The sequence below is a fragment of the Melanotaenia boesemani genome, chromosome 12 (assembly GCF_017639745.1).
Source record: "Melanotaenia boesemani isolate fMelBoe1 chromosome 12, fMelBoe1.pri, whole genome shotgun sequence".
Classification (NCBI taxonomy): domain Eukaryota; kingdom Metazoa; phylum Chordata; class Actinopteri; order Atheriniformes; family Melanotaeniidae; genus Melanotaenia; species Melanotaenia boesemani.
In genome coordinates, this window is record NC_055693.1 from 27,872,446 (window position 1) to 27,900,332 (window position 27,887).

Here is a 27,887-nt window from a genome sequence, read left to right on the forward strand (position 1 = left end):
TCAACAATGTTGAGGTCCAGGCTCTGAGGAGGACTCATCCCTCCATCAGACCTGTTGCCACTGATTTTCAGTCCAGTTCTTGTGTCTGTGTCTTGTGTATGTAGCATACTTCAGCCTTTTCTCCCCATTTCCCTTCATTAAAAATGGTTTCTTGACAGCCACCCTTCCACAGGGACCATTTCTAATGAGGCTTGGGCCAACAGTAGATGGATCAACTGAAGGTTCAGATGCATCTTTCAGGTCCTGTGTCAGGTCTGCTCAATTTTTTTCCTTTTTCTTGTGGACATCACTTTTATATATTGTTCTTTTGCTGTGGCGTTTGGTTTTTCTTTGGTCCAACACTTCCTCTTTTGTCCTCCATCCTCAAAGGACAAGCTGCACATCATGTCTCGATATGCCAAGTTTTGCACCTTATTGGTGCAAAAATACCACTTTGTCAGTCAGCCTGTGTTCACTTTGGATTCTGTTTTAGATGCAACTGATGAAATGGGAACAAACTGCAACTAAAGATAAAGATGATGCTATGTTATGTTATGTTGTCTTGTTATGTCATGTCATGTTATGTTATTTGGTAAGTTATTATGTAGAACACTGGTTTATCCCTTAAATTAAAGGCCTTTTTATAGCCTGACTCTTTAGAAGTACAATATATAGAGATAAGAGGTGGTTCAGGACTCTGCCATAGTACTATAATTATATCTATTTTTCAGGTCTTTTTAACAGCAGCAGAAACAGCTGTTAACCTCTGTTCTAAATAAGACAAATGGACACTTGTTACATAATTTCTCCAGTAGGTAGTATTCAGTATAACACTTCAAATGAAGCTGCTGGCAGTGTGGTCAAACTTTGAATGAAAGTCTGTTTCATACTTTACATACAGCATTAGAGCATTAGGAAAACACCAAAACACAAAATGTGTGTGATTTTGAAAGTTCAACATCTTAAGAGCATCATTCTGGGCTATGGTGGCAAAGACGTTAACTAAATAGAGACCATCAGCACCCTGAGACATGAGTCTTGTAAGGATTTGTAGTGTGTGTTGACTTGTGTCTGTAATTAAACTTTGAGTGTGTGTGAGCAGCTAAACTAAGTTTCCTAAATGAAAGTTAAATGCTGGAGATTTTTTTCTTTTCCTTTTTTATCTTTATTTTATATGAGATGCTTCTGAGTGCAAGATATTGCAAAGGATAAATATATTTGACAATATCCCCAACATCCAAAATTAGCACACACAACACAGGCACACCTAAACACTCAGACTATGTTATGCTGTCAAATGTGCAAAAAAAAGTACATTATGTTATAGTTTAACTGTCAGTGGGGCAAACAATGAAGCTGCACAAACAATGCAGCCATATGCTCAACCTGTGAGATCAAAATGCCTGATGCACAAAAAGTAAACATGTGTTTGTGTTACATGCACTATGGGTCATCCGATCTGCAGCATTTAATCTGCTTTATAGAAATAATCCAGTGGAACATGGATTATAAGAGAGGGAGAGAGGAAAAAAGGGAAAGGTCAACATGGTTAACATGCCACAATTAGGACTGTTGCAATTTCTCTATAACAAGCAGCTAAATCAGCAGCTTACACACAGACAGCTCCTCGGTGACAATGTTATAAACATATTAAAAACTCTAAAATAATTCCAAATCTTCTGAAGTCATTTATCTAAAACTTCTATTGTTACTGATATAAGTGAATGAATATGTGAAGTTTTATATATGTGATTTCCAGATAAAGCTGTTAAGATAAGCTCAGTGAGTCAAAAAAGGAAGAGAGGAGAATAAAACTCCGAATTAACAGGGGCAAATAAATGCTTGAACTCCTGTGCATCATTCAGTCTCTTCTGATCAATATCTGCTCTGTGGAGAACCACCTTGCTCTGTGCCAAGCCCTCTGCCAGTGATCAATACTCTGAAACCAGTGCAAAGCATCCCCAGCCTATCATGATGTCCTGGCATCCCCCAGTGACCAATAAGGTGGCGAATGGAGTGGCAGTGAACTTGCTGAGATAGCCAATGACATCTTTGGTACCGGGCAGGTTTTCAGTGCAGGAGGAAACTTGATACCACCCAACGGGACGGCAGGGGGAGAAGAAAGGGTGTGGCCAGGCCAGACACGCTGGTGCTTCACTGATGCATGTCAGTGTTCTTGTTAGGACTTGTCTGAGAGATGGTCTTTAGGAGGGTCTGTTCTTTTAAGTTAGGCTGAAAAGATTAAAGAAAAAAAGCTAAAATCTGTTGCAGTGAGGGTGGAGGATAAATTCCAAGAGTTAAGAGTCAACCAAACTGTTTATAAAAATGTTAAGTGGAGACAGATTTGTCCATCTTCATGTCACATGATTCCTGCTCCTCTCAACAACCACTAAACTTGTCACTACCACATTAAAAAGCCAACAGAAAGTTGAGTTTTGTTAGTTGGCACTGATATCCCCTTTTCATTTCCACTCCATCTACATTTTCAGCCTGTCCCCTCCTTACTGCCACCATTCACTCATATCACATAAATCTGTTTGCCAGCTGTTTACTGACTTAACTAAAAGGCTGCAAACATTAAGATCACATAAATAAAACTTTTGTTTTCCAATCAGCTGTGCCCCTCCACCCACAGCAGCCCATTCAGAGTTGTCTCAGCTCAGCTCCCTGTTATTTTTACCACATATTGACCAATATGCACCATGTCAATTAACACCTTCTCTGCTCTGTTTTTCTGTTTTTTTCTAATGGTTTAAGATTTATGTCATAAATGTCTATTCCCATTTCCTTGCAGGAGGGCTTTGGCATGCACTCTACTCATGTGCAACAACATCTAAACAAATCAAGAGTAAATGCACGTCAACCCATGACATCAACAAAATATTAATGTTTTTCCCTGTACAAAAACAAAAATAGTAACAGAGGAACAGTTCAACTGTTTGAGCTTAAATATATTCTGCTGGCTTAAAAATGAACAAAATTATTACTTAGTAGATCATTTGAAGCACAAACAATTGTTAAAAAAAAAAAAAAAAAAAAAAAAAAAAAAAGAGGGGGATAACCTGCCTACTAAAATCACTAAACTATAGAGCATGTTCATGTCTGTATTAATGCAATGTGGTGAGCTTGACAAATTTGGCTTATCTGGAGTATATAACATACAAGTCACTCCCCTCCCTCTCTGCTGTGCTTCAGTGCTTCCCTCATAAGCCTCTGGCCCCAAGGGAGTCTGTCATGTGCTCAGGCTCGTAACCATGGCAACTACAAAAGTAACTTGACTTGGCTAGTTAATTGGAAAACTCCTTTTCTCCAGTATTAAAGCATAGACTTATTGACAGGAGTCTGTCTGAAGCAGCTACACTGTGGACGGTGTGAGAAAAGGTTCAAGGCATTCTGCTGCTTCTCAGTTTCTGAGTGGGAGCTTATCATACATGCACATACACTTAAGTTACTAAAATTTTAATCAAGCAAAAGGAAATTTTAAAAACACAAAGTGGTTATGAGTTGATAGGTAGTCTTGTGGAGTTGTTTTCTGCAATAATTTCTAAAGCATTTAATTGTCTGAGAAAAGAAAATGAAAATATGTGAATGACAACAGCTTTATTCCGAACTTTGCTGTTAATATACATTAACACTTAACTGTTTTAACAAAAGCTGCAAACAATCTGTTGTCGTTCTTGTTTCCTGCTTCTTCCTCTGTATATTGGAAGGAAACTGTGCAGCATGCACAGATTGCATAAGCTAGTTTGAATAAAGCTGAATGTTTAAATGCATACCATATGAGTCCTAACTACATAAACATAATGTGCTAGTCTGGGTTTAGAAAGCTCATATAGTTTTCGGAACACTAACATGTTTAAATGTATTTCACAAGTCTAACTTTGGTTAGACTAACACAATAACTCTTTCTTTTCTCCTGTAATGTAAACATATTTTAACTTCTGTATAGTGGCTGTTTAACAAATCTGGTTACAATATTCAGCTTTAAATTAAACAAGGATCCTTTGTTTTCGGTTCCTTTCCCTATTATCAACCACTGCTAATCATTATGTCATGGTGGGACCATGAACTTTTCTGCATCTGAAAGTGGGCCTGCAAGAAGAGGTTTAAGACACATTATATTACATCGTGCATTCATAGATTTATATCTAGTAGGAGTCCTATGTGTATGTACAGAGGCAACAGCAAATATGAGGACCAAATCAAATTTTTGCCTGGGGAACAGTAAAGTAATTTCAAATCCCCAACAATTTTATTTTATTCTGTTAACACGGCCAGCCACTTGCAGACCTGTGATCAATGACCACCTGCAAGGCTAAAAGCAAGACAGGAATGAGAAACATGAAACAAAACTAATTACAGCAACCCAGACTACCAGCGCAGTGAGCACAGAAAAGACAAAGACTAACTCACACTCAGCAGCTGGCTACATATTGGGATGTTATCCACAATAAGTTACAAGTACAGGTATTAAGGAATCTTGATATATATGCATCAACACAACCAAAAACTTCAGTCAGGAAGCTACTGAAGTATCTAAAAGTCATTTCAGTAAAATGAAATGAGCAAAGGCTGTTGGGGATTAAGTCATCTTTCCCATTCACACCAGGATCGTATCGAGGACTCATTAGGGAGGGAATTCTAAAAAAACAGATTGGCCAGGACCAAAACATATATTCTTCTGTTTCAGCTGGCTCGTTCACCGTAAGTAAACAATAGAGCAACACTAAGTTTATACGGTCTTGGGGATTCTGTCTTTACTTTGGTATTAAAATGTAACAGGGTTTTCACAAGGCAGCAAACTATCCAGCATGTTGCTCTACGCCGTACCCTATACCACACTAGGGTTCACTTGCAAATGAACTGACACCCCCAGTCTTTAAGTGGACCAGAGTTTGCTATTTTGGTCTGCACCAGAGTCTGAATGCCAGTTTACACAACTCCAAACAAATCATACTATCCTTGGAAGTTTATCAGGGTTAGTTTATAGCGGACCTACCAGCGCCAGTGTGAAAGCACTCTAAGACTCTGAACTCTGGTGAAAGATTAGAGATGTGGAGAGATGTTCTCTCCAAATGACTTGATTTTTTCTAAACAACAGAATTTTAATTAGAGTTGCCCACAATTGGCTTTTGTGTCACTGACATTTCACGGTCAAGCTGATATGCTATGAACATCAAAATACTTCCAGTTAGGCCATGACAGAAATGCCCAGAACAGCAATCTTAAGAAGCATGTTTACAGTAAACAAAGCTTTGTCAAAAGAGGCAGACACATGCAGGGTGGCATGTAGCAAGGCATCTGAGAGAAAAGGAGCCCAGCTTACAAGAGTGGCCCTCTGTGAATGTGTCATGGGGTTATGGTGCAGTGTCTGCAGAAGTAGTTGAAGAAACTGACTTGGCGTGACAGCAGTGAATATGATAATACAAACACTTCTGCTGCAGGCATGGCTGATAGGTTTACAATGAAAGCTGACATGTCTGCTAAAATACAGACTGGTATTTATGTGTGGAGACTTCATATGCACTTCTTATAATATGGTCACATCAAAATATTCTTCAATGATTTTTACATGCAATTTCTAAAAGTAATAAGATCTGTTTCTGTAAGCTCTCAGCACTGGGATCCTCAGCAGCTACAGGACGGATGTGAGATAAAACTGTTGATTTTCTAGACAGGAAATTGTGTTTACTTTGAAAAAATCAAATTGGGTTGTGAGGTTTCCCTACTACAAGCACAATGATGTGAAATGTAGCTGAACCCACTGGAAACTGCCAGAAAAAAAGCCAAAGAAATGTCAGGCTCTTCCTCCTCTCTCAGTTTACTGATCATCCATCACTATCTCTGTCAACCCCTCCCAACGTCCACTCATTCCCATCTCAGGCTAAGATTATGGATCACACAGACAGTTATTCATAGACTAGGATTCCCAAGGGAGTTCCTCACTCCACAGGGCATCCTGTGCACCACAGCTTCTCACCACAGTTTGAGAATCTGCACGTGCATGCTTAGTCACAAGTCAAATATAAGGAGAGGAAACGTCAAAACACTGTGTGTGATTAAATACAAAGCCACACAAAGGCACAGACTTGTGTCATCAGCATAAGCCTTGCAGATTAAGAATGAATAGTAATCGCTGACATAATGTCACCCTGCTGTGGGCCCCAGAGAGACAGGTGCTCGCAGAGGAGGGAGGCAAACGCCATGGCGACTGGTGGGATCTTAGCCAGTGGTTGGCTAGGCTGGGGGAGTAGGGGAGGGGCTAGAGATGGAGAGCAAACCAATGATCACAGTGAAGTAATTCAACAATTGGCCGGCATGTACTGCATAAGCTCCCATCCCATGCTCGAGCATGGTTGTTTTTTTTCTAGTGTACACCACCAACTCTTGCTTTCTTTATTTCTCTCTCAACTTTTTCTAATGACAGCAAGTAGGAGCTCTCACAGGGACAAAAACAGCATCTTAAAAAGGCATTTAAAGACAGGTTTGAACCTAGATTTTTCTTGTTTGGGGTACACAGAGACAGAGTCGTCACAGGACCTCTTTTTTTAAAGGAAGCTATATGCTAACTCTTATCACAGCAGGGGGATTTGGAGTGTCAGTTCTTTCAAGGCAGAGAGAGATGCCGAGCCACATGGCATCAGAGTATATGCAAACTAAACTCTTTGGGGGCACTTTTCCCTCTTTTATAACACACATATCACACAGTCTTTAAACACAAACAACAGATTGTGTGTAGAGGCAGTCACACAACCATCTGCTTCATTCATTTATAGGCTGCTCTAAGTGCAGCTGAGCGAGTCTCCATATATCAGTACCATTCAAAAAAACGCTATTACTACTCAAAGCTGCACACCCACACAAACAAAAAAAACAAAAACACAAAATAAAAAAACACACACCCCTAAAGGGAACATGCATACATTTGAACATATCCAAAGACAAAAACAAGGGATTGCTGTAAAGCATAAACAGATTTCTTGGTTAACAGCTGATGACACATGAGTAAGAAAACTCTGCTAAAGCTCCTGTCAAGGACAACACATGCCTTAAAAAAACAACAACAAAAACTAATACAAGTGAGTGAAAACATCATGTAGCATGTCACTACCAGTTATTAATGTAGTAATAAGAGTTCTCACCCATCAGTTGTGTCTTCCTGTCCAGTTGTTGCACGTTTGTGTGTGTATGTGTTTGCAGAGTGGAATATCTGAGCGACAGAAAGACAGAATGTGTGTTTTCTGTTGCCAAAAGTAAAAGTGTGAGCGCAGCTTTTTAAAGTCCACAGGCAAGCGGAGATAAAGCAGAGACTGAGCTGGTCTGCGTAGTGAGAACAAATCTCTCTCCCCGTCTCCGTCTCTCACTCTGTCGTCCTCTCCTCTCACTGACGTGTTCTGCACTGCCCTCCAGCTGCCACCCTCTCTCTGTTCCTCCGTTCAACTGGTCCCCTCCCACTCTCCCTCTCTTCCCCTGCACTCTCTCAGTGACATCAGAGGGCAGTCTCAGGCATGTTAAGGATTTTTACAAGCGTCACTCTCCTTTTACTTCCTAATTCAACAATCAGCAATGAGGCTGCGTCAGCTTGTTACCACATTCTCGACTAGACTAACCGTGCTTTTGTACACAAACCACTTCATGTTTTGACTGAATAGTGTGCTAACCTACATTTGATGTTCTACTTGTTGCACACAAACAATTTCTGTTCCTCCTACACAACGGCAACCGTGCAGCACACACGGCTGCTGCTTGCTAATGAAATACTCTTTGACCACTGAATACTTGCACATAACACAGAGAGATTCCCAGACTTTCCAGTTCGGCAAATAAGATGTGAACTGTGTAATCAACAAGTTTAAACTAAAGCAGGAGATGTAATGGAGTAATTAACTAAACAATTTGAAGAAAAGCATGATTAATAAACAGACTGGAAGGCTGAATCATAGCAGAGGCACATAAGAAGTGCATATGGATACCTCTAAAGTCAGCTGCAGATTAGTGATGAGTTTTGGAATAAATAGGAATGATGAGTGATGAAGGGCAACTAACAGACTTGCCTATCCAGCACAACCAGGCCACTTATGACAAGTGGGGACACCTCACATATGTCCTATGTCAATGTGCAGCATAATATTCAGCTACTTGAACTTGAAAAGTAACACTCTGTGGTAACATGTTGTACGTCCAACTGTATAAAAATTCACATATTTTGGCTGATCTTCAAATATATATATATATATATATATATATATATGTAAAGGGACTGTTTTATAATGGCTTTCTGTCATACAGACTGAATAGCTGGAAAAATGACAGGATGCCAGTTGTTAGATGGACATGCTAATGTTGGCAGTAAAAAATCAGACTCAAACCGAGCTACACATTGGGAGATTGGAAAATTTATGTAAATGTCCTCTCATAAACGTGAGCGCCAGCCAATTTAGCTTGTTTTGATTCTGATGGCACAAAGTGTTATCTCCTTCACTAAGCAAAATTTTAGATTAACAATACAGTATTTTACTGCTGAAATTGATTGAAATAGCTTTTTATCAACAGCTTTAAATATTCTTGGCACTTAACAATTGTTTTGATGCTTTTTAGTCAAGATTTCGACTGCACCACAGCACTGAAACTGGCCTCATCAAACCCATGTAAACACAGATAGTGGCAGAAGCTCGGTTTTGGACAAAGTCTTTCGGACAAAGACTGACCGGAAAATTCTGTAGGAATGTCTGGTTCAGTTCTGAATTGGTTTGAAACCTGCATGAACAACGGGGATTTCTTTGTGTCAACTGGTAAGTATAAATCTACTAAAAAAAAGATGACCTGTGGAGTTCTCCAAGGCTCAATTTTGGGCCCCCCAATTATTTAGCATCTATATGTTCCCATATAATTTTAAACAAACAATAGCTTATCATTATTATAGCGACGATACTTTCCTCTATATTAATGTCTCACCAGAGGCCTTTGGTCGCATACAAAGCTTAAGAGGATGTCTCATTCAAATAAGTACTCAGATTTGAACCAAATAAACTTTTTATCACCGGAAGAACATTTCTAGAATAAGGTAACTGGTAGCTCAGCATGATTTAATAAACAAGAAAAGCTTTTTTCATGCATTTGTTTTTGGTGGCCTTTGATTAATTGATTTCTTTTTTTTTTAAACAAAATATAACAAATTAATCAGAGTCCAAAAAGAACCAGGATGAAATAAAAACTTCTACCCCCCTTTATAATCATAATTGTATCATCCTTACGGTTGCTACATTAATCCCCAATTGTTAGTTTTTTGTTGTCTTTGTTAGTTTTTTTTTGTTTTTTTTGTAGTTGTTTTTTCGTTTTTTTTTTTTTTTTACTACTGTAAAGAGGTTTTTACAGGTCTTGAAAAATCAGGAAGACAACTGCAACTAATCCAAAATGCTACTTCTTGTTTTCCCATGAAGACAAAATTAAGGGAACATATCTCTATGATTTTCAGATCTTTAGACTGTTTCTTGTGCACTAAAGAGTTGAATTTAAACTTTTGCTGGTGGTGTAAAGCTGGCTATATGAGCCACAGAGACTTAAAATCATCTGCTCCAAACCTTAGTTCTTTTAAGTTGGGCCAGCAAACTCTTGTATTTGCTCCCATGTTTGATGAAGATGGGGAGTTTTGTTTTTTTTTTATCTTTTTTCTTGATTAGGTACACTGATGATAATAAGATATTAGTAAAAAGTCCCATTGAGTCACTGACTTTGATGCTGCTGTCCCAACAACGAAACTGCTAACAAAAATCAAGAGCTTCCAAATTCTTTAAGATTGAACAATTTGGTCAAAGCTTAAGTGACTCATCAGACTAAAGTACACATATTACATGAAACAATAAAAACATCCAAAAGCTTCAGATTGTCTAAAATGTGTGTGAGAAATGTTTGTCTATCAAAAGTGAAAGAAAACCAAAGGATTAATTTACTTTACTGTGACACTGAAAATCACCTGTGTTAAACAGTTATGTCAGACACAGCTGGTTAATAGTGATATCTACCCGCACGGTTGCAACGCATTTAGATGCTTTTTTTAATTTTTTTTTTTTTTTAATTAAGGCATTTCCCCTTTTATTACAGGTATCATAATGGGGATTTCATAATCTTCTGAGGTCACAGACTTAGGCAAAGGCTAGATGACTAGGGGGGGGGGGGGGGGGGGGGGGGGGGGGGGGGGGGGGGGGGGCATCTTATCTCTGTAAAATGGAGGGGTAGGGCCAAATGGTGAGACCAAAGTGGAGGAATTGGATATTAAATAAGTCTTATGTTTGCTTAGAAACCCCCTTCAAGTGATCCCCAAGTGAGCTATTTATACTTGATCAGTTACTGGCTCACCTCCACATGTTGCCACCAACTCATGTCATTCTATTGATTTTAGCACAAAATCACAAAGTATAACTGCACAGTTTCACAGTCTGGGCAGCACCCTCCCTTGGTCTGATTCTCCCTGTTCTACAAATGAAAATGTGTTTGTCTATGTGTATGTGTGTGTGTGTGTGTGTGTGTGCATGCTGCTCTGGTTTGGGATCAGTGGCATTAGCTGTTATCAGTGTCATGGCTGCATGAAGCTTTGCTAAGCCTTTGACGTCAACACCATACAACAAGCTGATAACACAGACCTTTATTGCGGCCAGGTGTGTGGGTGTGTTGTCAGATCATACAAAACTTGGCTTCCTGGATTCTACATGGAGCTTTAAAAATAGCTCCTGTAAACACGCATGCAGTGTCAGAGTACCTAACATGCAAACACATGCACAAATGCATACATTTAAAAACAAAAAACAGGTTTTGTGATCTTATGACTGTTGACATTAATACGAATCAAATATTTACTTTTAGTACTTTAGTTGGTGTGGAATCAGGAGAAAAGAGTTTCCTTCCACTTGAGAGTTAACACAACTCACACAAGTGTTTTCACTCATTTTGGGTCAAATGTTTGTTTATAGCTCATTTTAATTTACAGCTCTGCTTTACCTGCAAAACTAGTCCTCAGTCTTCGGTGCAGTTTGTACAACCTGGCAAATTAAAATAATTTCCAGTGTAGCAGAGGTCAAATTAATCTGATCAAATAAAGGTGAGGGTTTTCAGCTTTTCTGACATCCTCTCATTAATAAATCTATCTGCTCGGTAAAGTAACATATCTGTGTGTCTCTCCTGACAGCTGTTATCCAAAATCTTTGAATATCCCTACAGTCATTCAGTATACTTCAGATGTGGCACATGTATTACTGAAAGTAATTGAAATTGATTTGTTTATACAATAAGTAAATTAAAATTCTTGTTAGGAAAACATGTTGAAGAATATTGAAGAGCTGGGACATGCACAAGTTCTTGCAATTAAACGGATTGTGTTCTAGAAACAATATTCAGATTATTATATACAGTGATTTCAACAAAAAGTTGCATACTAACTTGCACAGTCACACGGTGAACTGCGGGACTTTCTTTGAACTAGAGCAGCCAGTTTATCAGAGAGTACCACATATTAATGAAAATGTTTAGTGGGAAACCTTGAGACCATAAAATGGAGGCATAGCAAGAGGGCTTTTTCAGTGACTTGCAACAGCCTGACAGAGAACAGGCAATAAGTGAGTGCGTCTGAGATAAATAGCTTGTGTAGCTATCGGCATTCGAGTCAGCATGCACATGTGTGCCTTAAATAATGTATGTGGCATAATGATTGCAAGGCATGCTGAAATACTCAGTGTGGCAACCAGGCAGACATTACTGATGAATAAGTAATGGATGGCGTCCCACTCGTAATATACACACACATTCACACAAGGCATGCGTGCACATTTGAAGAGAAAGCCCGTTCATGCTTGTGAGGGGGAGACAGCAACTCTTATTTTTATTTTTTATTTTTTTTTTAGGCTTCTTATTCTCTTGTCTACCCTCTCCTCTTAACAGCAACAATGGATGTTGGGAAGGAGAGGGAGCCTCTTCATCTGTGTCCCCAGAGTCCCAGACCCTATTCCAAATATGTGTATATGTGAGATACTGTGTCGTTTATTATTGATTTGGGTTATTTATAATACACATACTCACTAGCCCCCTTCCAGACACACACACACACACACACACACACACACACACACACACACACACACACACACACACACACACACACACTCTCTCTCTCTCTGCTTTACAACCCAATGACTGGTATTTTGGGCAATCTCAAAATACAGGTGCTAAATCTGGCCTACTAATCAAAACTGTCATGGAGACGAGGTGGTAGGACCCAAATGCAGGAGCGACAAATATCAGAGGCAGATGATGGTAAGATTTAAGATTTTAATTGTAGCAAAGACAGAACTGAAGACTATACATCTAACAAAAACAAAGACGAATGAAGTGACTGGACTAGGTGACCGAAAGACGACTATCTAATAAACACACAATGAATCAACATCAACAAAAACAACTAGTAAGAGCTTGAATAAGAACATTTAACCTCATCTGAAAGGCTTCTTCAGGTCTTAATCACAATCATCAGAATCAGAAGACTTCATTGATCCCAGAGGAAATTGTGTGAACACAGTTGCTCCATACCAAATAAAGAAAGGATGAGATAAAGATAGAAATCTCAAAAAGAAAAATTGACAGTTACTAATATCTAACAGATACAGAATAAATCCTGCCAGTGAGTAGTACAGTATTATCAATATGATAGTAAAATGTAAATGTAGTGCAAAGTGCAAATGTATAACAGTGGATGTTGTTGCTATATGGAGGAGCTGTACAGTTTGATGGCCACAGGTGGGAATGATTTCCTGTCTTTCAGTGGAGCATTTAGGTGGTATCAGTCTCTCACTGAACATACTCCTGTGATTAATCAGCAGGTTATTTATTATGGACAACATTCTCCTCTCCGACACCACCGTCAGAGAGTCCAGCTATAAAATGAACTTCTCTCTCTAGCATCCACTAGAAGGATCAGGATCAGCATTCCCCACAACGTTACTGGCTTTGCGGATCCGTTTGTTCAGTTTATTTGTGTCTGTAACCCTCAGCCTGCTGCCCCATCATGCAACAGCATAGGTGGCATAAAGTACTGCTAACGAACCAGTATGGTCAAAGTTAATCCACCTCCAATACACACTCGAGGCTCGACGTGCACCCCTGCTTGCAGCCCGATCACACAGAAGTACTCCCTCATGATTAGTCAGTTTGTGATTATATCCTTCTGGATTTCTGGAGGTTCTTGCTGAATTAGTGTGGTTTTACCAGTTTCCTGTTAAGAAACACCAGCGAACAGTCTGGATTCGTGAGATCGGACAAAATTGCCCAGGAACCGGTTATGCAGTGCTGACTTAAACTACTTAGTATTCTTTTCACAGCAACAGGCTCATGCTCCTATTTGGGCTGCTTTCTTTTGACCTCTCTGGCCACGTCTTTAGTGACATCACACAGACAAACAGACTAATTGAGAATAAAGATGAAGACAATGGTGGGGGGAGGGACACATTTACAGACACAAAACCCACAAACCTATCATCTGATTTGATTTGCATGAGACTACAAATCTGATTTATTTGAGATAACAATGTCTTCTTCAATAAGAATCCAATTCTAGCAGCTCTGAAGGAGACCTTGAAACTTCAAGGCTTCAAAACAACTAAAAAAACAGACAAAGCAACAAAATGAGAATGTTTGAACTGCTGGCTGCTGTGGGGAGCTCCTTTCATTCATATTTTACACCTTCTCCTTCCATCTCAATGGTAATTCCTTCCCCGTTGGCGCCCGCTCACAGCAGACACAAAGCCATTAGCTGACAGTGATGATAAATTGAACTTATGAGAGATGTCAGCATATCACACTGCTCTTTGTGTTTCTAAAAACATAACAGGTCAAATGAGTGGTCCATGGCTAAATTTTCCTAGCTCCATGCACAACTTGTGAAATGTGAGAGAGGCACAGTGGTGGTGACTATGGTTGCAGGAGTAAACTATAAACAGGAATCAAAAAGAGACGCGAGTCTCTGAATAAGCTGCATCACAAAATATCATAACTTCCTTCATCCAGTTCTGTAAATACCCAACTCTCTTCTTTCTACTCAACTCCTTCTAAATCCCCACTTTACTTAGCAAACTATTGTCAATTTCTGTACTTACATGAGTCTGTGGTAAAACAGAGTCTATCACTGAAAGCTGTGGCCATTAGGCTGGGGGATTGTCTGTAATGAACTCTTCCCGGACCAGAGAAGGCTAGCTTCTGGTTGTGAGGTTGGTCATGGCCAGATGCTAAAGAACCCTTCCAAGCAAAAAGCAAAGGTCTGAACCTTGGAGTGGTCATCTATAATAAATAGCATTCAGAGGACTCTTCTAAACCCATATGGTCATAGGGCTTTTAAAAGCCTTTACAAAACCCACCTCTGCATTAGCAGCTGAGTTGAACAGGAATGGAAAGCATTGCTAGCATCCCTATAATCACAATAATATCACTTACTTATAAACAACTAAATCTATGCTAGTACTAACACAGTCTGCTGATATTATCACATTTTAGTAGTAAGTCATCCACTTTAAGACGGCAACAAAGTAACGGAAACCAAAGATACATTTCAACAGACTCAAAATAAGTACAAAACTACAAGCAGTTATTTTAACTGCATTCCTGTTTAGCATGGCAGAAATAGCTATCCTTACACATAAAATTACAGACATTTAATCCTGTCAGAGTGAATTAACTTCAATAAACTAGCCTCAAAATTTGCATTGACTTTCTGGAGTGAAGTTTGTCCAGGCTGAACTTTCCTGTAGAGATCAATTTGAGTGTGCAAAGGCAAGCTCTGAAAAACAGGCATGCAGCTGATTGATGGCCAAGGCTACAAATAATTATTTCAGGGAATTATTTGGCTGAACTAGAAATTAGCTCTTTTCACAGAGTGGCTGCCGGATCAAGCCTAATCTGGGCCTCACTGTGTGAAGTTCTTTATGCATGTGCGGGACCTATCCAGTCCATCGTCCTATTTCAGACTGACTATAGGAGTGTCATCTATCTCTTGACTAGTAACTTGTCCAGGGTATACCCTGCATCTTACCTGATAGACCTTCCCCACGACCCTGAGTTGGTGGGTGTAGAAAATGGATGTAAAAGCAAAATCCATATAAACTCTCCTGAAACTTCAAGTCCTCTTGACTTTCATTTGATTTCTTTTGTCTTATATCTTTACTATCTCAAGTGAAAAATATTTCAAATTTATTCACATACACACTGACTAACAATACCTCACTCTCCAGACGTCTATGTTTATGAAATCTTCCCCAGCCAGTCAAAACAGCCAAACAAGCCAGCCCATATACAATATTCATAAGCTAGTAACATGGTAAAATCATCCCCTTTCACTACAGCCTCACAAACTCTGTCTCAAAACCTGCTGAAGCTGTCAGGATAATGGCACTGATGCAGACAAAGTAGGTTAAAGCATTGCCTGCTCTGCTGGAAGACAAAAACAAGTTGGGCTTTAAGGACGGCCATATTTTCCAAGACAGAAATGTGACGAGTGTATAAATGTCCCTCTTGAACAGGGTTGACAAGAGGGCCTAAACCCCAGGTTTTGTCTACAAGTATAATTAGAAACTGATATACTGTCTTTTATTCCCTTTATAACTACAATCTTTCCAAATGGATCAAATTTACTCTTAACCTCCTGAGCTTTAGTTTGATTTGTGTTAGAGATTTCTTCTAGTTTTGGGGGATTAGGAGGTACATAATATATATATATATATATATATATACACACACACACACACAAATAATAAATGATGTGATTTATCAAATAGGTCATCTTGCAGCCATCCACTAAATGTAAGGCTGGGAAATTGTCAGAATCATCATAAATAAGGAGGACAAAGTGGTTTTTGGCGGTTTACCGCTGTGACAAGACACCTACATGCCCAAAATCATCTTCTCTCACAGAGATAATGTTAAACTCAGACTTTTAACACGGCATGTGTACTAACTTTGTTGTTTAGTGTTTAAATTTATAGAGTTTAAACAAGCACAAACACACAGATGATAACAATGTCAAAATTAAGGTCAAACATTCAGCCATGCACAGACTTTAAACTGTGTGTTCTAGCAAGAAGGGAGGGAGGCACCAGGACCTGGCCGGCAGACAAGAGTCTGGTCATGGTGACCTACAGGAGGGGTGTCCGCTGGAACACACGCCGCCCTCCATTTCCGGCTCTTCAATACTAATGTTATCCTTCTTCAACTCTTCTCTTATGCTCATGTATCACATTCACTATTTCCCCATTGTGAGGACAGTTGAGGACACTTCTAACTGAAGGGTTTGAGTTAGGCATTTGGTTAGTTTAGGGACTGTAATATAACAAGTATCCTCAAAGGTATACAAAGACAAAAAACCCACCGGTGGGTGCAGAAATAAAGATGCAGATTCAGAGGTCCAAAAAAAATAGTTGTCTGCATTTTCATGATTTCCTTCCATGAGTTTTGAAATGGTAATGAGGCTGCTCACATTTGCATAATGTGTCTTCCATTGTCCCTTTTTTCTGCTTTTTGCCGTCCATCTTCTCCTCAAATTACAGCTCTCTTTCTTCAACCATCTCCACCCACCCCCATCCATCTCCATTCATTCCATTTATACCTACTCCTGCTCTCCTCTCTAACCCACTCAGGATTTTAAGTGCTCATAGATTATTGACAACTAGAAATAAAGATAAGATAAACTGTTCAGGCAGAGGCCGGGAGCTGGCCAACAGGTCTGGTGCTTCCTGTGTGAACTGCTTTTCATCCTCGGTCAACTTGCTTACAGCCTCTCATCCAGCTAAGCCTTAATATCATGTCTGTGCAGACAGAATATGGACATGTGCACAAAACCCTAAAACTGGGAACTGTCACGTTTCTTGTTGATTATGACGGTGATGACAAGTGCTAAAACGAAGCTCTTCTACAAGCTAAAAGAAAAACACTTGCGCTCCACATTATGTGTCACTTCAGCTCCTGTATCCCACCCGACTGTTCTGCTTTTCCACCCTCCTCTCTTAATTTTGTCCTCCCTTCTCCTCCTCTTCCCGATTCACTTCTCTCACCTTCCCCTCCCTCCTCCTCACTCCCTGCAGCGTCTGTGCTCTGACAGTTCTGTGTGAGTGGAGCGTGGGCTGCTGCTAATTTGTGCAGAGTGGGAGAAAGCTGTTTTGGCTTGCGGAGAGAGAGAAAAAAAAGCGAAAAAGCCCAGTTTAGCCTGTACAGCGGGATGGATGGAAGGATTGATGGATGTTTAGTCTATAATTTTCACCCCATCTCCTAATGTCACATGCATTCAGAAACCAGCAGATGCTCAAACCTGCATTCACATCCAAGTGGAAGTGACTTCCTCTTACCGTAGCTCCTCCTGAGTGCAATTTAGTCACCCTGATTAATATGCACTCAAATCTGTTTCCATCACAGTCTTCCTCCTCATCATCCTCATCATCCTCAATCCTCACTTTTAAATTTCAGATGCATGAATCATTCACTCTGATTGATGCTCTACTTTTCATCCAAACTTTTCAAAAATTCACAAACCAGGCTTTAAGGTCACGAGCACCAGCCACTGCTGCAGTGGTCGCTTTGGGGTCTGTGTTGAAATGGACTTAACAGCCCAGAACACACACACGTAAACAGGAAAGTGTTACTGTTGCTCTTAGCGCCCAGCTAATTAATTCTAACGCATTTTATGAATGTGTTAATAGAGCATTTTCCTGCACTTATCCCAGTAAAACGTGGCTCTCCTTTATATTTGGCACGCTATTCAACATTTAGTTATTCTTAGGTATGAAGAAAAGAAATTTCAACTGAATTTATGGATCAGTCCTGTGATTTGAATTTTAAAGCTCACAGTGTCAAGGGTAATAATCTTAGGAGATAAACAATTAAACTGTCATCTAAAGACATTTGAGCTGTACATTGTGCAAAATTTTAAACACTTTCTTATGCATTTATAAGTACAAATGATCTTTGAATAAATGCCATGTGTGTTTTGTTCTTTTAGGTAAGAATATTTATAGTTTAAGCATTTTCCTAATTATGCTGACATTTAAAGTCATTTTAAATGGTGACTGAGGCCAGAAACTGACTTGTTTTGAGTTGTTCATAATGTGTAAAACAAATGTTTTTAAAAAATAAAAATAAGATTATATTTATCAGGAAATAATTAAGATATAAATAATGTCCCATTCTGGGTCTTTAGATGTATTTCAATCTTAGGTAAACAACATGTGATATGTTACATTATGATGATGTTTACTAAGCGAAAAATAAGCAAAAACGTAAAAATGGAGCGTGAAAAACTAAGCAGGCCATATTTGTTTCCATGGGAGTTATGAGGGTAAGTAGCAGTCAGGAGATACTAATGAAATGCAATTGATTAATTGATCAAGTGTGAGCACCTCTAGCAAAACTAGCATTCACAAGTATGCAGGGACGGACTGATCTGGCTAACAGGCATACTGAGTTTTTCCCGGTGGACCAACGTGTTGTTTTGGTCTGACCCAGTTTATTAATTGGTCTGACTGGTTCATAAAACTAAAAGCTGCTACACACATGAGGATTTTCTAAATCTGAACAGATTTTTTATCTGTTAGAGACCTCACATGTGAAGATAAAAAACGAGACATTAAACAGTTTTGATCATACTGTGTGTGTGTGTGTGCTCCGATAATCTCATCACAGAACAACACACATAACGATGCTGTCCCGCAACCGATCTAGAATCTAGTCCTCTGAGCCGGAAATCTCACGTGATCAAAAGTGATCCAACAAAAGCGAAGAGGAAGAACCATGGCAACAACCAGAAAACACAACACCCAGCATGGCTGAGGACAAACATAACTGAAGTAATGAGACAGCATTAACACAGACTATCTATCCTTCCTTGCTCTCCCATCAGCTCGCTCTCTGATTGGCTACATTCTGTTCCAATCCACACAGTCACAACTCAGGAGGAGTCGGCTTTTGACACATGAAAATTTTTGATCGTAAATATTGAACATGTTTAATACTTCTAATTGTCGGCCATGACCCGTTTTGGAGCGGATTGTCGGGACAATTCGCTCTTAACACACCTCAGACCAAATGATAGTCTTACTGGATAATCACATAAGACGGGCGTTTGCTGTCTTTGCTCGGGAAGGAGCAAAATCAGGACAAAAACATTGCAACAAACAGACAAATAATAAAATTTGACATTTCGACCGAAGCAGGACCTTCATCAGCTACCATGGATGATGATGATGATGATTATAGAAGCTGTGGTAAACTGCACTGCTTTTACATCACTGAGGTTCTGTTCTGAGCTGCTTATCTTAAATTTTGTTCTATTTCATCTTCTTGAACTAAATCGTCTTATTGAAAGTAAGAACATTATTTTTTAACCATTATCCATCAACGTTGACAGGGAGACAGCAGCTTTCTGATTTTCTTTATTAGCCTTTTTTGTTATTGGTTGCTGATAGACACTTTTGGGTCAAACGTGTATTATAGGCAACTTTTGTGTAGATGTCTATGTACAATATACAGACATAAACACTTGTTAGGATTTTTTATTTAGCCTACACATTAGTCTGCATGTTAATACTGATGCAGCTGTTTGTCTCTTTATCAGAAAATCCAACAATTCTGGATCTGATTGCATCATTATGATAAAAAGAAAGAAAAAAAATCTAAATTTAATCTTTAATTGAACCTGGTTGAGATAAGATCTCCAGAAGAGAAGAGCAGCAGCAGACACAGAGACATCTTTATCTGCTCCATCATTTCTCATGTCTGTTCTTTCTGTTTTCCATTTTCTCCCTCAAACACAAAATAGATGATAACTGGTTTAATATTTATCACGGTGCTGAAGTATAGGTGTTTATTATAAGTATTTACCATGTCTACCTGCTCTCATTCCTGATAAGTCACTGCATGTACAGATTTTAAGGAATTGCGTGGTTAATATTTTTTATGATGATGATTTGGGCTTGTTTTGCAGTTACTGGACCTTAACATCTTGCGGCTATTAAACTGACCATCAACTGCTCTGTATACCAAAGTATTCTTAAGTCAAATGTGAAACCATCTGACAGCTAAATTAGGCACAGCAGCAAATCTTCAACAGAATAAATAAAAGATAAAGAACTCAAAGTGTTGCAGTGGCCCAACGTTCAGACCTTTTAAGATCTGGTGAGGAGCAGATGTGTTTAAATGACATCTTCCATTCCTAACATCCATTCATAAAGTGCTGTAAAAGGTTTTTCCTCATCAAGTAAAATGAGAATCTACATTTTCTGTGTGTGGAGGGTGGGGGTGTGTGTGTGTATGTATGACAGGGATCAACTGAAGACACATTTAAAACACAGTATAATGCTGCGTCTTGTGTCCCCTTGGAGCTGCCAGAGGTTAAAGCCTGGAAGTTGCCGTTAGAAAGAGCATTGGCTGCAGATCAACACCTACACTTTTTATACAACTACCAAAAATAGTCTCAAATTTACCTCTGTTCCTCTTGGTAAGCTCACTCAGACACACAGTCACATTTTTTCTTGATCTCTTTCTTAGCAGGGAGTCTGGTAAATGACCTGTAAATGTCAACATCATTAAATTTCTTTCCATCCTCATTAAAGATGCCAGCTCTTCAAAAAGAAGGTTTCTAACATTGAGCCTTAGATGTGAACAGTGCAGTAAAGGAGAATTACATAATGTCAGCTGGCTTGCTCAGACTGTTAGAAATTTGCCGCACATTTACACGAGGGGTACATTACCCCTTCTCCACAGCTTTAATAAATGTTTACAACATAGTTTTCAAGAGGACAAAGATTTTAAGCAAGGCTTAAATGTTTGATAGGAGCTGCAAGCTTAACTAAATGCTGCCAACCTCAGAAGCTGGCATGTAAAATAATCGTTGATAAAATAAATTATTTTATAAGATGTTATGTAACTACCCACCAGAAGCCCGGCAGTCTGCAGTCCCATCTTCCAAGCAGAGTCACTGATACTGGTGAGTTACTGGTGAAAGGTGAGACTGATAACATCTCTTAAAACCTGTTGGACAGCCAGGTACCTCTTGGGGGGCGGCCCGGGTCGATCTGGAATCTTGGGTTTGTCTCACTCTCTGCACCTGCCGTGCCCCCTGGTATGTGGTGGGCGGGTGTTTTTGGGGGAGGAAAGCGGTTCTTTGGCTTCTTTGACTATTCTCACACTCTTGTTTCCTCAGGGCTCTTGGGCTCCTGGGACCCTGCGCTCTGTCCATCTCTGAGGCCAGTGCTCTGTGGCCACAGGGCGCTCTGGGGCCTTCCTCTGCCACCCTCTAGGTGGATGTGTGGTTATCCTGGTAGCGGGCTGACTGGGATACGTGCTCTTGGAGGCCGGCTGGTCTCCTAGGTTCCGGGGCCCCCTGAGATGGCTCTGATCTTTGTGGTGCCTCATTTACACTAATCATTGCTTTTATTTACTAACCTTCATGCTGAGACAGTCACTGTGTCATGTTGTGGGTTTAATCAACAAAACTACAGTTACGTTCATGTTTTTCTTGTTTTGTTGGATTTTTTTCTACAGTTTGTCTATCTTATATAGGTGCTTCTGATGATTATAAGCTTGTTTTCTTAAAGATGTTGCACGTGTTGCTGTAGGAAATCCGAAGGTAGGACTGGATCAGCTGCTCTGAACTGATTACACTGGGTCTGTTTTTGTTGACGACAACCTGAAGATGTTTTCTTTCCCTTTCAAGTTTTTTATTATCTGGTTTGCTGGTTTTTCATTTATTTCCAATGAAAGAGCTTTTAGATAAAAAAAATATAAAAAACAACAAAAAAAAAAACCAACTAAACTTGCATTTTAATATTATGTGACAGAAAAAAATGTTAAAAATCTGAACACTTAAAAAACAGGAAACTTTTTTTGTTTTTTAATCTAAATCCTCTCATTTAGCTAAAAAGAGTTTATGATTGAAAAACCAATTGTCATTAAGTTATGTATAAAGTCTCTCTGCCAAAGTTGACTTAGTAAGTGACAGAGAAGACAAAAGGCAGCATGGCAGCTGATATGGATGTCAATGAGTTAGAGAATAAAACATTCAGGCATTGTGTTGCTGTTTTCCTGCTATGAAGCGGTGACCTGTCCAGAATGTGCCATGCCTCTCGCCTAGTTGCTACTGTGAAGGGCTCCAACTCCCAGTAACTCCCAGTAAGAAAAATCAGGTCTCTCCATAAGAGATGTGAATCTAAAGCTTCAAAAAGACTTTGCACAATGCTGTGTGTACACCTTTGTCTGTGTGTTTATGCCTATTATATGCATCACCTCTGCAGGCTACAAAACGTGCCATTAGCAGACTGGAACTCCAGGTCTTGGCACCCATGTGTGTGACATCACTGCTGCATCAGCACTTTCTCTGGCCACATGGGACAAACATACCGCTTGTGGGTTGATGACAGGCTGATGTGGCGAGATCGTCCCACTCTCCTGTCAACAAGAACATTAAGATCCAACAAGATTGGCTTGTTTCACACGTAAATGCACATGTGCGCTAAGATACAGAGTGCTAATTCTAAACCGAGTTGCTCACTAAATAATACATAGTCATGTGCTAAAAACAATGTGTAACGTCAGCTGGTGGACTTTATTACATGCTTGGGACTAAATTATAAGTTTTCTCATTAAGAGACACTGTCAGAGAGTATTCTCATGCTGCACACTGGCAATCAAAAACAACCACGATAACAAGATCCCCAATTGAGCACTGATGTTCTGCAATCACCTGTAGTTCATTACACGTGAGAAAACCTAAAGGCAGGACTGGATCAATCGCTCTGAGCTCTGAGTGAGTGTATGTCTAATGGCTATGACCTTAAGTCTTAATACTGGTATGAATGCCACACAGAAACTAGAAAACCTAATCAAATGAGCTTCAAAGTAAAATCTATAAAATATATTTCTATTATAACACTTAAATGATGGGAAGTAAACTATAAGAATTTTTTGATTAACTCACAATAAAGGTGCTTTTGCAAAGGCATGCTACAAATCATTTAGGCAGCAAATAAAAATTTATAATCTGTATAAAGTAGAGCTTGAACTATAAGTTAAGTTTTTATTTTATTAACATTATCTACTAAAATTGGGTGAGTTTGCATGGCTGCTTTGTTATAATCATGGTTCAAGACCATTTAAGTTTTTATTATAGAACTGGATTCCAAGTTTGGCCAAAAATTCTATTGCTGTGAGTAACTGAGCAAATAAAAGATTATTTAATTTTAAAAATACATGTTGCAATGAATGAAACAAACATTAGGGAGATTATTTATTATATTTACATTTTTACTGAATGAAAATAGCAATAAAGGGAAAAAAGCACAAAATCTAGAGAACACCACATGCTCAGTACTTAGCAACACCATCCTTGGCAAGTATGACAGCTTGTAAACGTTTCTGTAGCTGCTGTGGATTTAGCTAAACGGGATTAACTGCTGCCATTTTGCAAGTCTTCATTAGTGACAGCATTTACACTTAGATTAAGATGTTGATGGAATTAGGATTAGTGAAATCTGAGGAAAAATCTGGAAAACAGAATGAAGCAGATTTAAAAGAAGCATCCACAGACAATATGCCAAAAGTCTTCATTCAAAAAGGATCAGTGTTTCAAACGGCATATTTTACTCAATTTCCTGGTCACAGTCCTTATAGTATATCCTTAAAAGCTGGGATCAATGCAGCTGTCACAAAATGTTAATTTATTCTTCCATCAAGTATATATATGTATATATATATATATATACATATATATGTGTGTGTGTGTGTGTGTGTGTGTGTGTGGGTGTGTGTGTGTGTGTAGAAGTCAAGGATAGAAGTGAAGGTACCGGTATTGAAAAGGTTTTACTGATACCCATCCCTATGCCTTGATGTCGCAATATGAAATAAGGTTTAAAGCAAACATTTTAATAGTTTTTATTTCCAGAAAATTTACAGTATAAGTGACAGTAGAGCTAAAGTGGAATGGCGTTGGTTTAAGCTTGTGGAGCTGACCAGTCAGCACCTTACTTGAGTTATATGGGGAAAAAAAGAGGAGGCAGTTAGCATTATGAGAGCTGTTTCATGGGAACTTTAGGCTAAAACTAATGTTTTGTTGTGACTTTGATTAGATCAGTTTGCTTTTAAAAGCCTGTAGAGAGTTACGTTAGAATGTGCACTTATCAAGAAGATATCTTCCAAATCTTATGAACACTTTTAGACATCAGTATGGTTTAAAAACTGTCTTCCATAAATCGGAAATCTTTAGCACGATTATTCCTACCATCAGTAAAGACACAAAAAGGGTAAGAAGCCCCTGACTGGAAGATGGAAAATAACAAAGACTGTGTGCTGTGTCACACATGAACGAGCAGAAGCAGCATCACATACCCACGCCTACTATAGATTTTGTTTTTCTGGGTTGCTAAGCGCTATTTTCAGCCGAAGCAGACTGCTCCATGATTAATACATGATGGAGGGCGGGGCTGAATTAAATATTCATTTCATCCACATCAACAGACAACCAATGCATTTCTTGAAATTCCTGTCGGTGGAGGAAAAGTCTGTTTCTTTTGTTTCTTCGGGAAATATTAAGAGAAGAGAAGAGGAGAGGAGAGGAGAGGAGAGGAGAGAAGAGAAGAGAAGAGAAGAGAAGAGAAGAGAAGAGGAGAGGAGAGAATAGAAGAGAAGAGGAGAGGAGAGGAGAGGAGAGAAGAGAAGAGAAGAGAAGAGAAGAGAAGAGAAGAGAAGAGAAGAGAAGTTTTGGATTGATGGAGTATTATAAGAAAGCTGGGGGAGTGTGTGAGTTTGTGTGCATGTGTCAGTAGGGTGGCAGCAGCAGATGGCAGAAAGATGACACCAAGGCTTGATGGGCAACAGACAGGCCAAGCAATCACACACTCAAACACACACAAAAGAAGAGTTGAAAGTGTAATAGAGTATTATACATCAGCCATCAGCTTTTTTCCTTCTGTCCCCTAAAACAAAAACAAAACCTTAAAGACACATAAAACAAAGAAGAGAATGTGGTGGAAAAACCTGAGCTGTTTATGTATACGTGACTGCATTACGTAGAAGAAATATATTATTGTAACCTGGCAGCTGTATAGCTTTCCAACTATAACCACTGTGACCTGCGATGTTTGTGCAGGAAGACAGGTCAAGCGTTCACTGGCTAAACACAGTGATGTGAGAAAATCTCCATGGGAACCACAATAATCAAAACATCCAGAGACAGAAACACTCTTCCACAATTAAATAATAATGGTGTTTTAAACGTACATTTTTTTATAGAAAGACAGTTAAGCAGCTGGATATCACGTCTATTACCTGATTACACTTGCTTTAACAAGGCACACACAAGTGGTTAGAGAGCTGCCTGGTGGTAATACATTTTACTTTATATAAGGTAGATGGCATATCATGCTCATTTATAAGCTTTTTAATTCATTTTATGGGTCTGATAGAATAGTTTTACATGTGTTAATGTAAAAGTTTTTCTCATGAACATTTGAAGATCATTTTCCCAGTGCCCCAAGAGATGCAGGGATTTAATCTTCAGATTTGATATGACCAACTGCTATAGCACCAGTCAATCTACAGGCCTATCTACTGCCAGTCTTACAGCTATCGCACTGTTCAGAAAAGAATAGACAGAATATGACTGAATTGAGTTAGTGATTCTTTAAATCTGGAACGCAACATAGTTGACATAATATAGACACCACTAGCTAAAATGGATAGAGCGCATGTGCAGACCGCTGGAAAAGACATCACATGTATAGATGCCCACAAAGCACTCTGGTCCACTTGAAACTAAGTACCTATTCACACTGTTGTGTCAAAGTTTTACTGAAAAGCTGCCCTCTTTACAGTTAAGCTATTGTCTGCAGTTATGTGATAACAAGAGATAAAGTTCAAGAGAGAGGAGGCTGAGAGGTTCATTCTGTGCTGAGAGCTACTGTTACAGACTGTAAAACTAAAAGAAATGGGTATTTAAAAAGGGCTGGAGTTTCAGTTTGAAATTAGAGCATAACAGGGTGTGTTTTTTAAACACATCATGATGCTAAAAAGGTATATTAAACATTTTATTTTCTTCAATTTCTTGATGCTATCACAAAGAAATGTTAGTTGTCTTGCTATATGTTATAATGTTCTTTACTGTATGTACAAGTAGATGTTATAAGCATGGTAAACAATGTCCTGCAGGGTGTTGTTTCTGACATGCACAGCTCAGTTACAATGGAGAACACCATGTGATGGATACTGTAATGTATTGACCTATGTGACCTGTGCCATATGCATGCCTCTCAGCAAGAATTTAGCATATTCCCCAGTGACATGTAGGAATATACGTATGGCCTCTAAAAATAAGTATGTGCTATGATAAAAAAAAGTATGCATGTCTCTAAGCTCAGGCAGGAAAAGGGATTTGCTCATTTTCCCCGTGTCATATCTAATTTGTGAAAAGCCTAGATGTGTCGACAGACTTCCTTGTGGATAGACATACGTGATCACCACATGGAAAAGGAAGAGGGCGAGTGCCAAGTTACCGATGGCTGGCAAGACGACAAGTTGGCTCAGAGGCTAGCAGGAAGCAGGAGTGCCTAGTTCAGTGAATGCACACCCGGTGTGTAATGCTGAAAACCTCTCCAAAATGAAGAGGCACAGGGAATATATGGACATTCATAAAAATGTCCTTAAAGTCAGAGCCGTAGTGTGATCACATGCATACACAGAAACACACCTTTCTTCTTGCCAACCATGAGGTCATCTAGTTCCAGGACACCTCTACTGTCCCTGGACCAGAAATGATCGCAGGACTGCCAGGCACACCAACCTGTCTGGTCCACTGCAGCTCAGTCTGGTGTATTCTGAGCCCTCTATATCAGCTTCAGAGCTTTGCCACCATGCACTCTGCCAACTATGCCATCCTGTCTGCTGAGGCTCCACCAAATTCACCCTTCTGCTACAACCAAAGTCTGAGCCAGTCTGAGAGGGTGCCAGCAATGCCAACCTGTCACTGCCTCTCTAAACCACAAGATAATGTGCCGGGGTGCCAGTGTATGAAAAGACTTTGCAATGAGACGTCCGTCATATGAGGAACAGCAGGAAAAACAAGCCTTCAGATGACTAACTTTTTAAAGACTGCTAGGCTGCTAAAAACCATATATTCAGCTGTTTTCATGGTTGGAGCATTTTTGACCATATAGTGCCATCACACTGAAATATGAGCTGAAATAATTAAATTTTTTCATTCGATATATTTAATGTTTTAAAGAATAATATGATTGAAGTTTCAGATTGTTCAACTATATTTTACTGAAGGGGGCTATTTTCCACAATGGCTTCATTTCGTTGTCTATAAACAACCTGATACTGCATTACCAAAGAACTTTCTGTCCATATGACATTTTTACAAAAGTACCATAGTTTCTGCAACAGAAGTCCTACTTGGATCAGACTGAAGCTTACATTAGAGCAGGGGTGTGCAAAGTTGGTCCTCAAGTGCCGCTGTCCTGCAGATCTGTTGAGGAGAGATGTTTGATTTGAATCAGATGTGTTGGAGCATGGGAAACATCTAAAACCTGCAGAACTGGGGTCCAGAGGTGGACACCCCTGCATTAGAGGCTAAAAACATTTACACCAGATTGTTGCATGTCAGTCTGCACCTCTTTGGATGTGTTGAACAAAGTGTGACTTTTTGAGCCTTTTATACATGTCTCTCATTTAGAGCTGAAATATTACTTTTTTAAATTGAAAATGCAATTTAAAATTGTGCAATTAGCAAACTGCGAAGTAGCATGATTCATTTTCATGTTCCACGACGTCTGATCAGGGTTTCAAGCCTGTAGCATCCACCGTTTTGCAAATCCATTCCTTCAATCCTAATTCCTGTT

General features: G+C 39.3%; 1 protein-coding gene across 6 annotated transcripts in view; it reads right to left on the reverse strand.

Annotated features, from left to right (window-relative positions):
- Window positions 1-27,887, reverse strand: part of hdac4 (histone deacetylase 4) — a 145,831-nt gene that overhangs the window by 58,619 nt on the left and 59,325 nt on the right. Inside the window, exon 1 of one of the 6 annotated variants that reach the window (XM_042000817.1) lies at window positions 7,122-7,406. The exons of the other annotated variants lie outside the window; for them this stretch is intronic. Coding sequence (XP_041856751.1) covers window positions 7,122-7,125 — 4 coding nt within the window. The 5' untranslated portion in view covers window positions 7,126-7,406. Of the gene's footprint in view, window positions 1-7,121; window positions 7,407-27,887 lie in introns of those variants that run through there. 6 annotated transcript variants of the gene reach the window in all.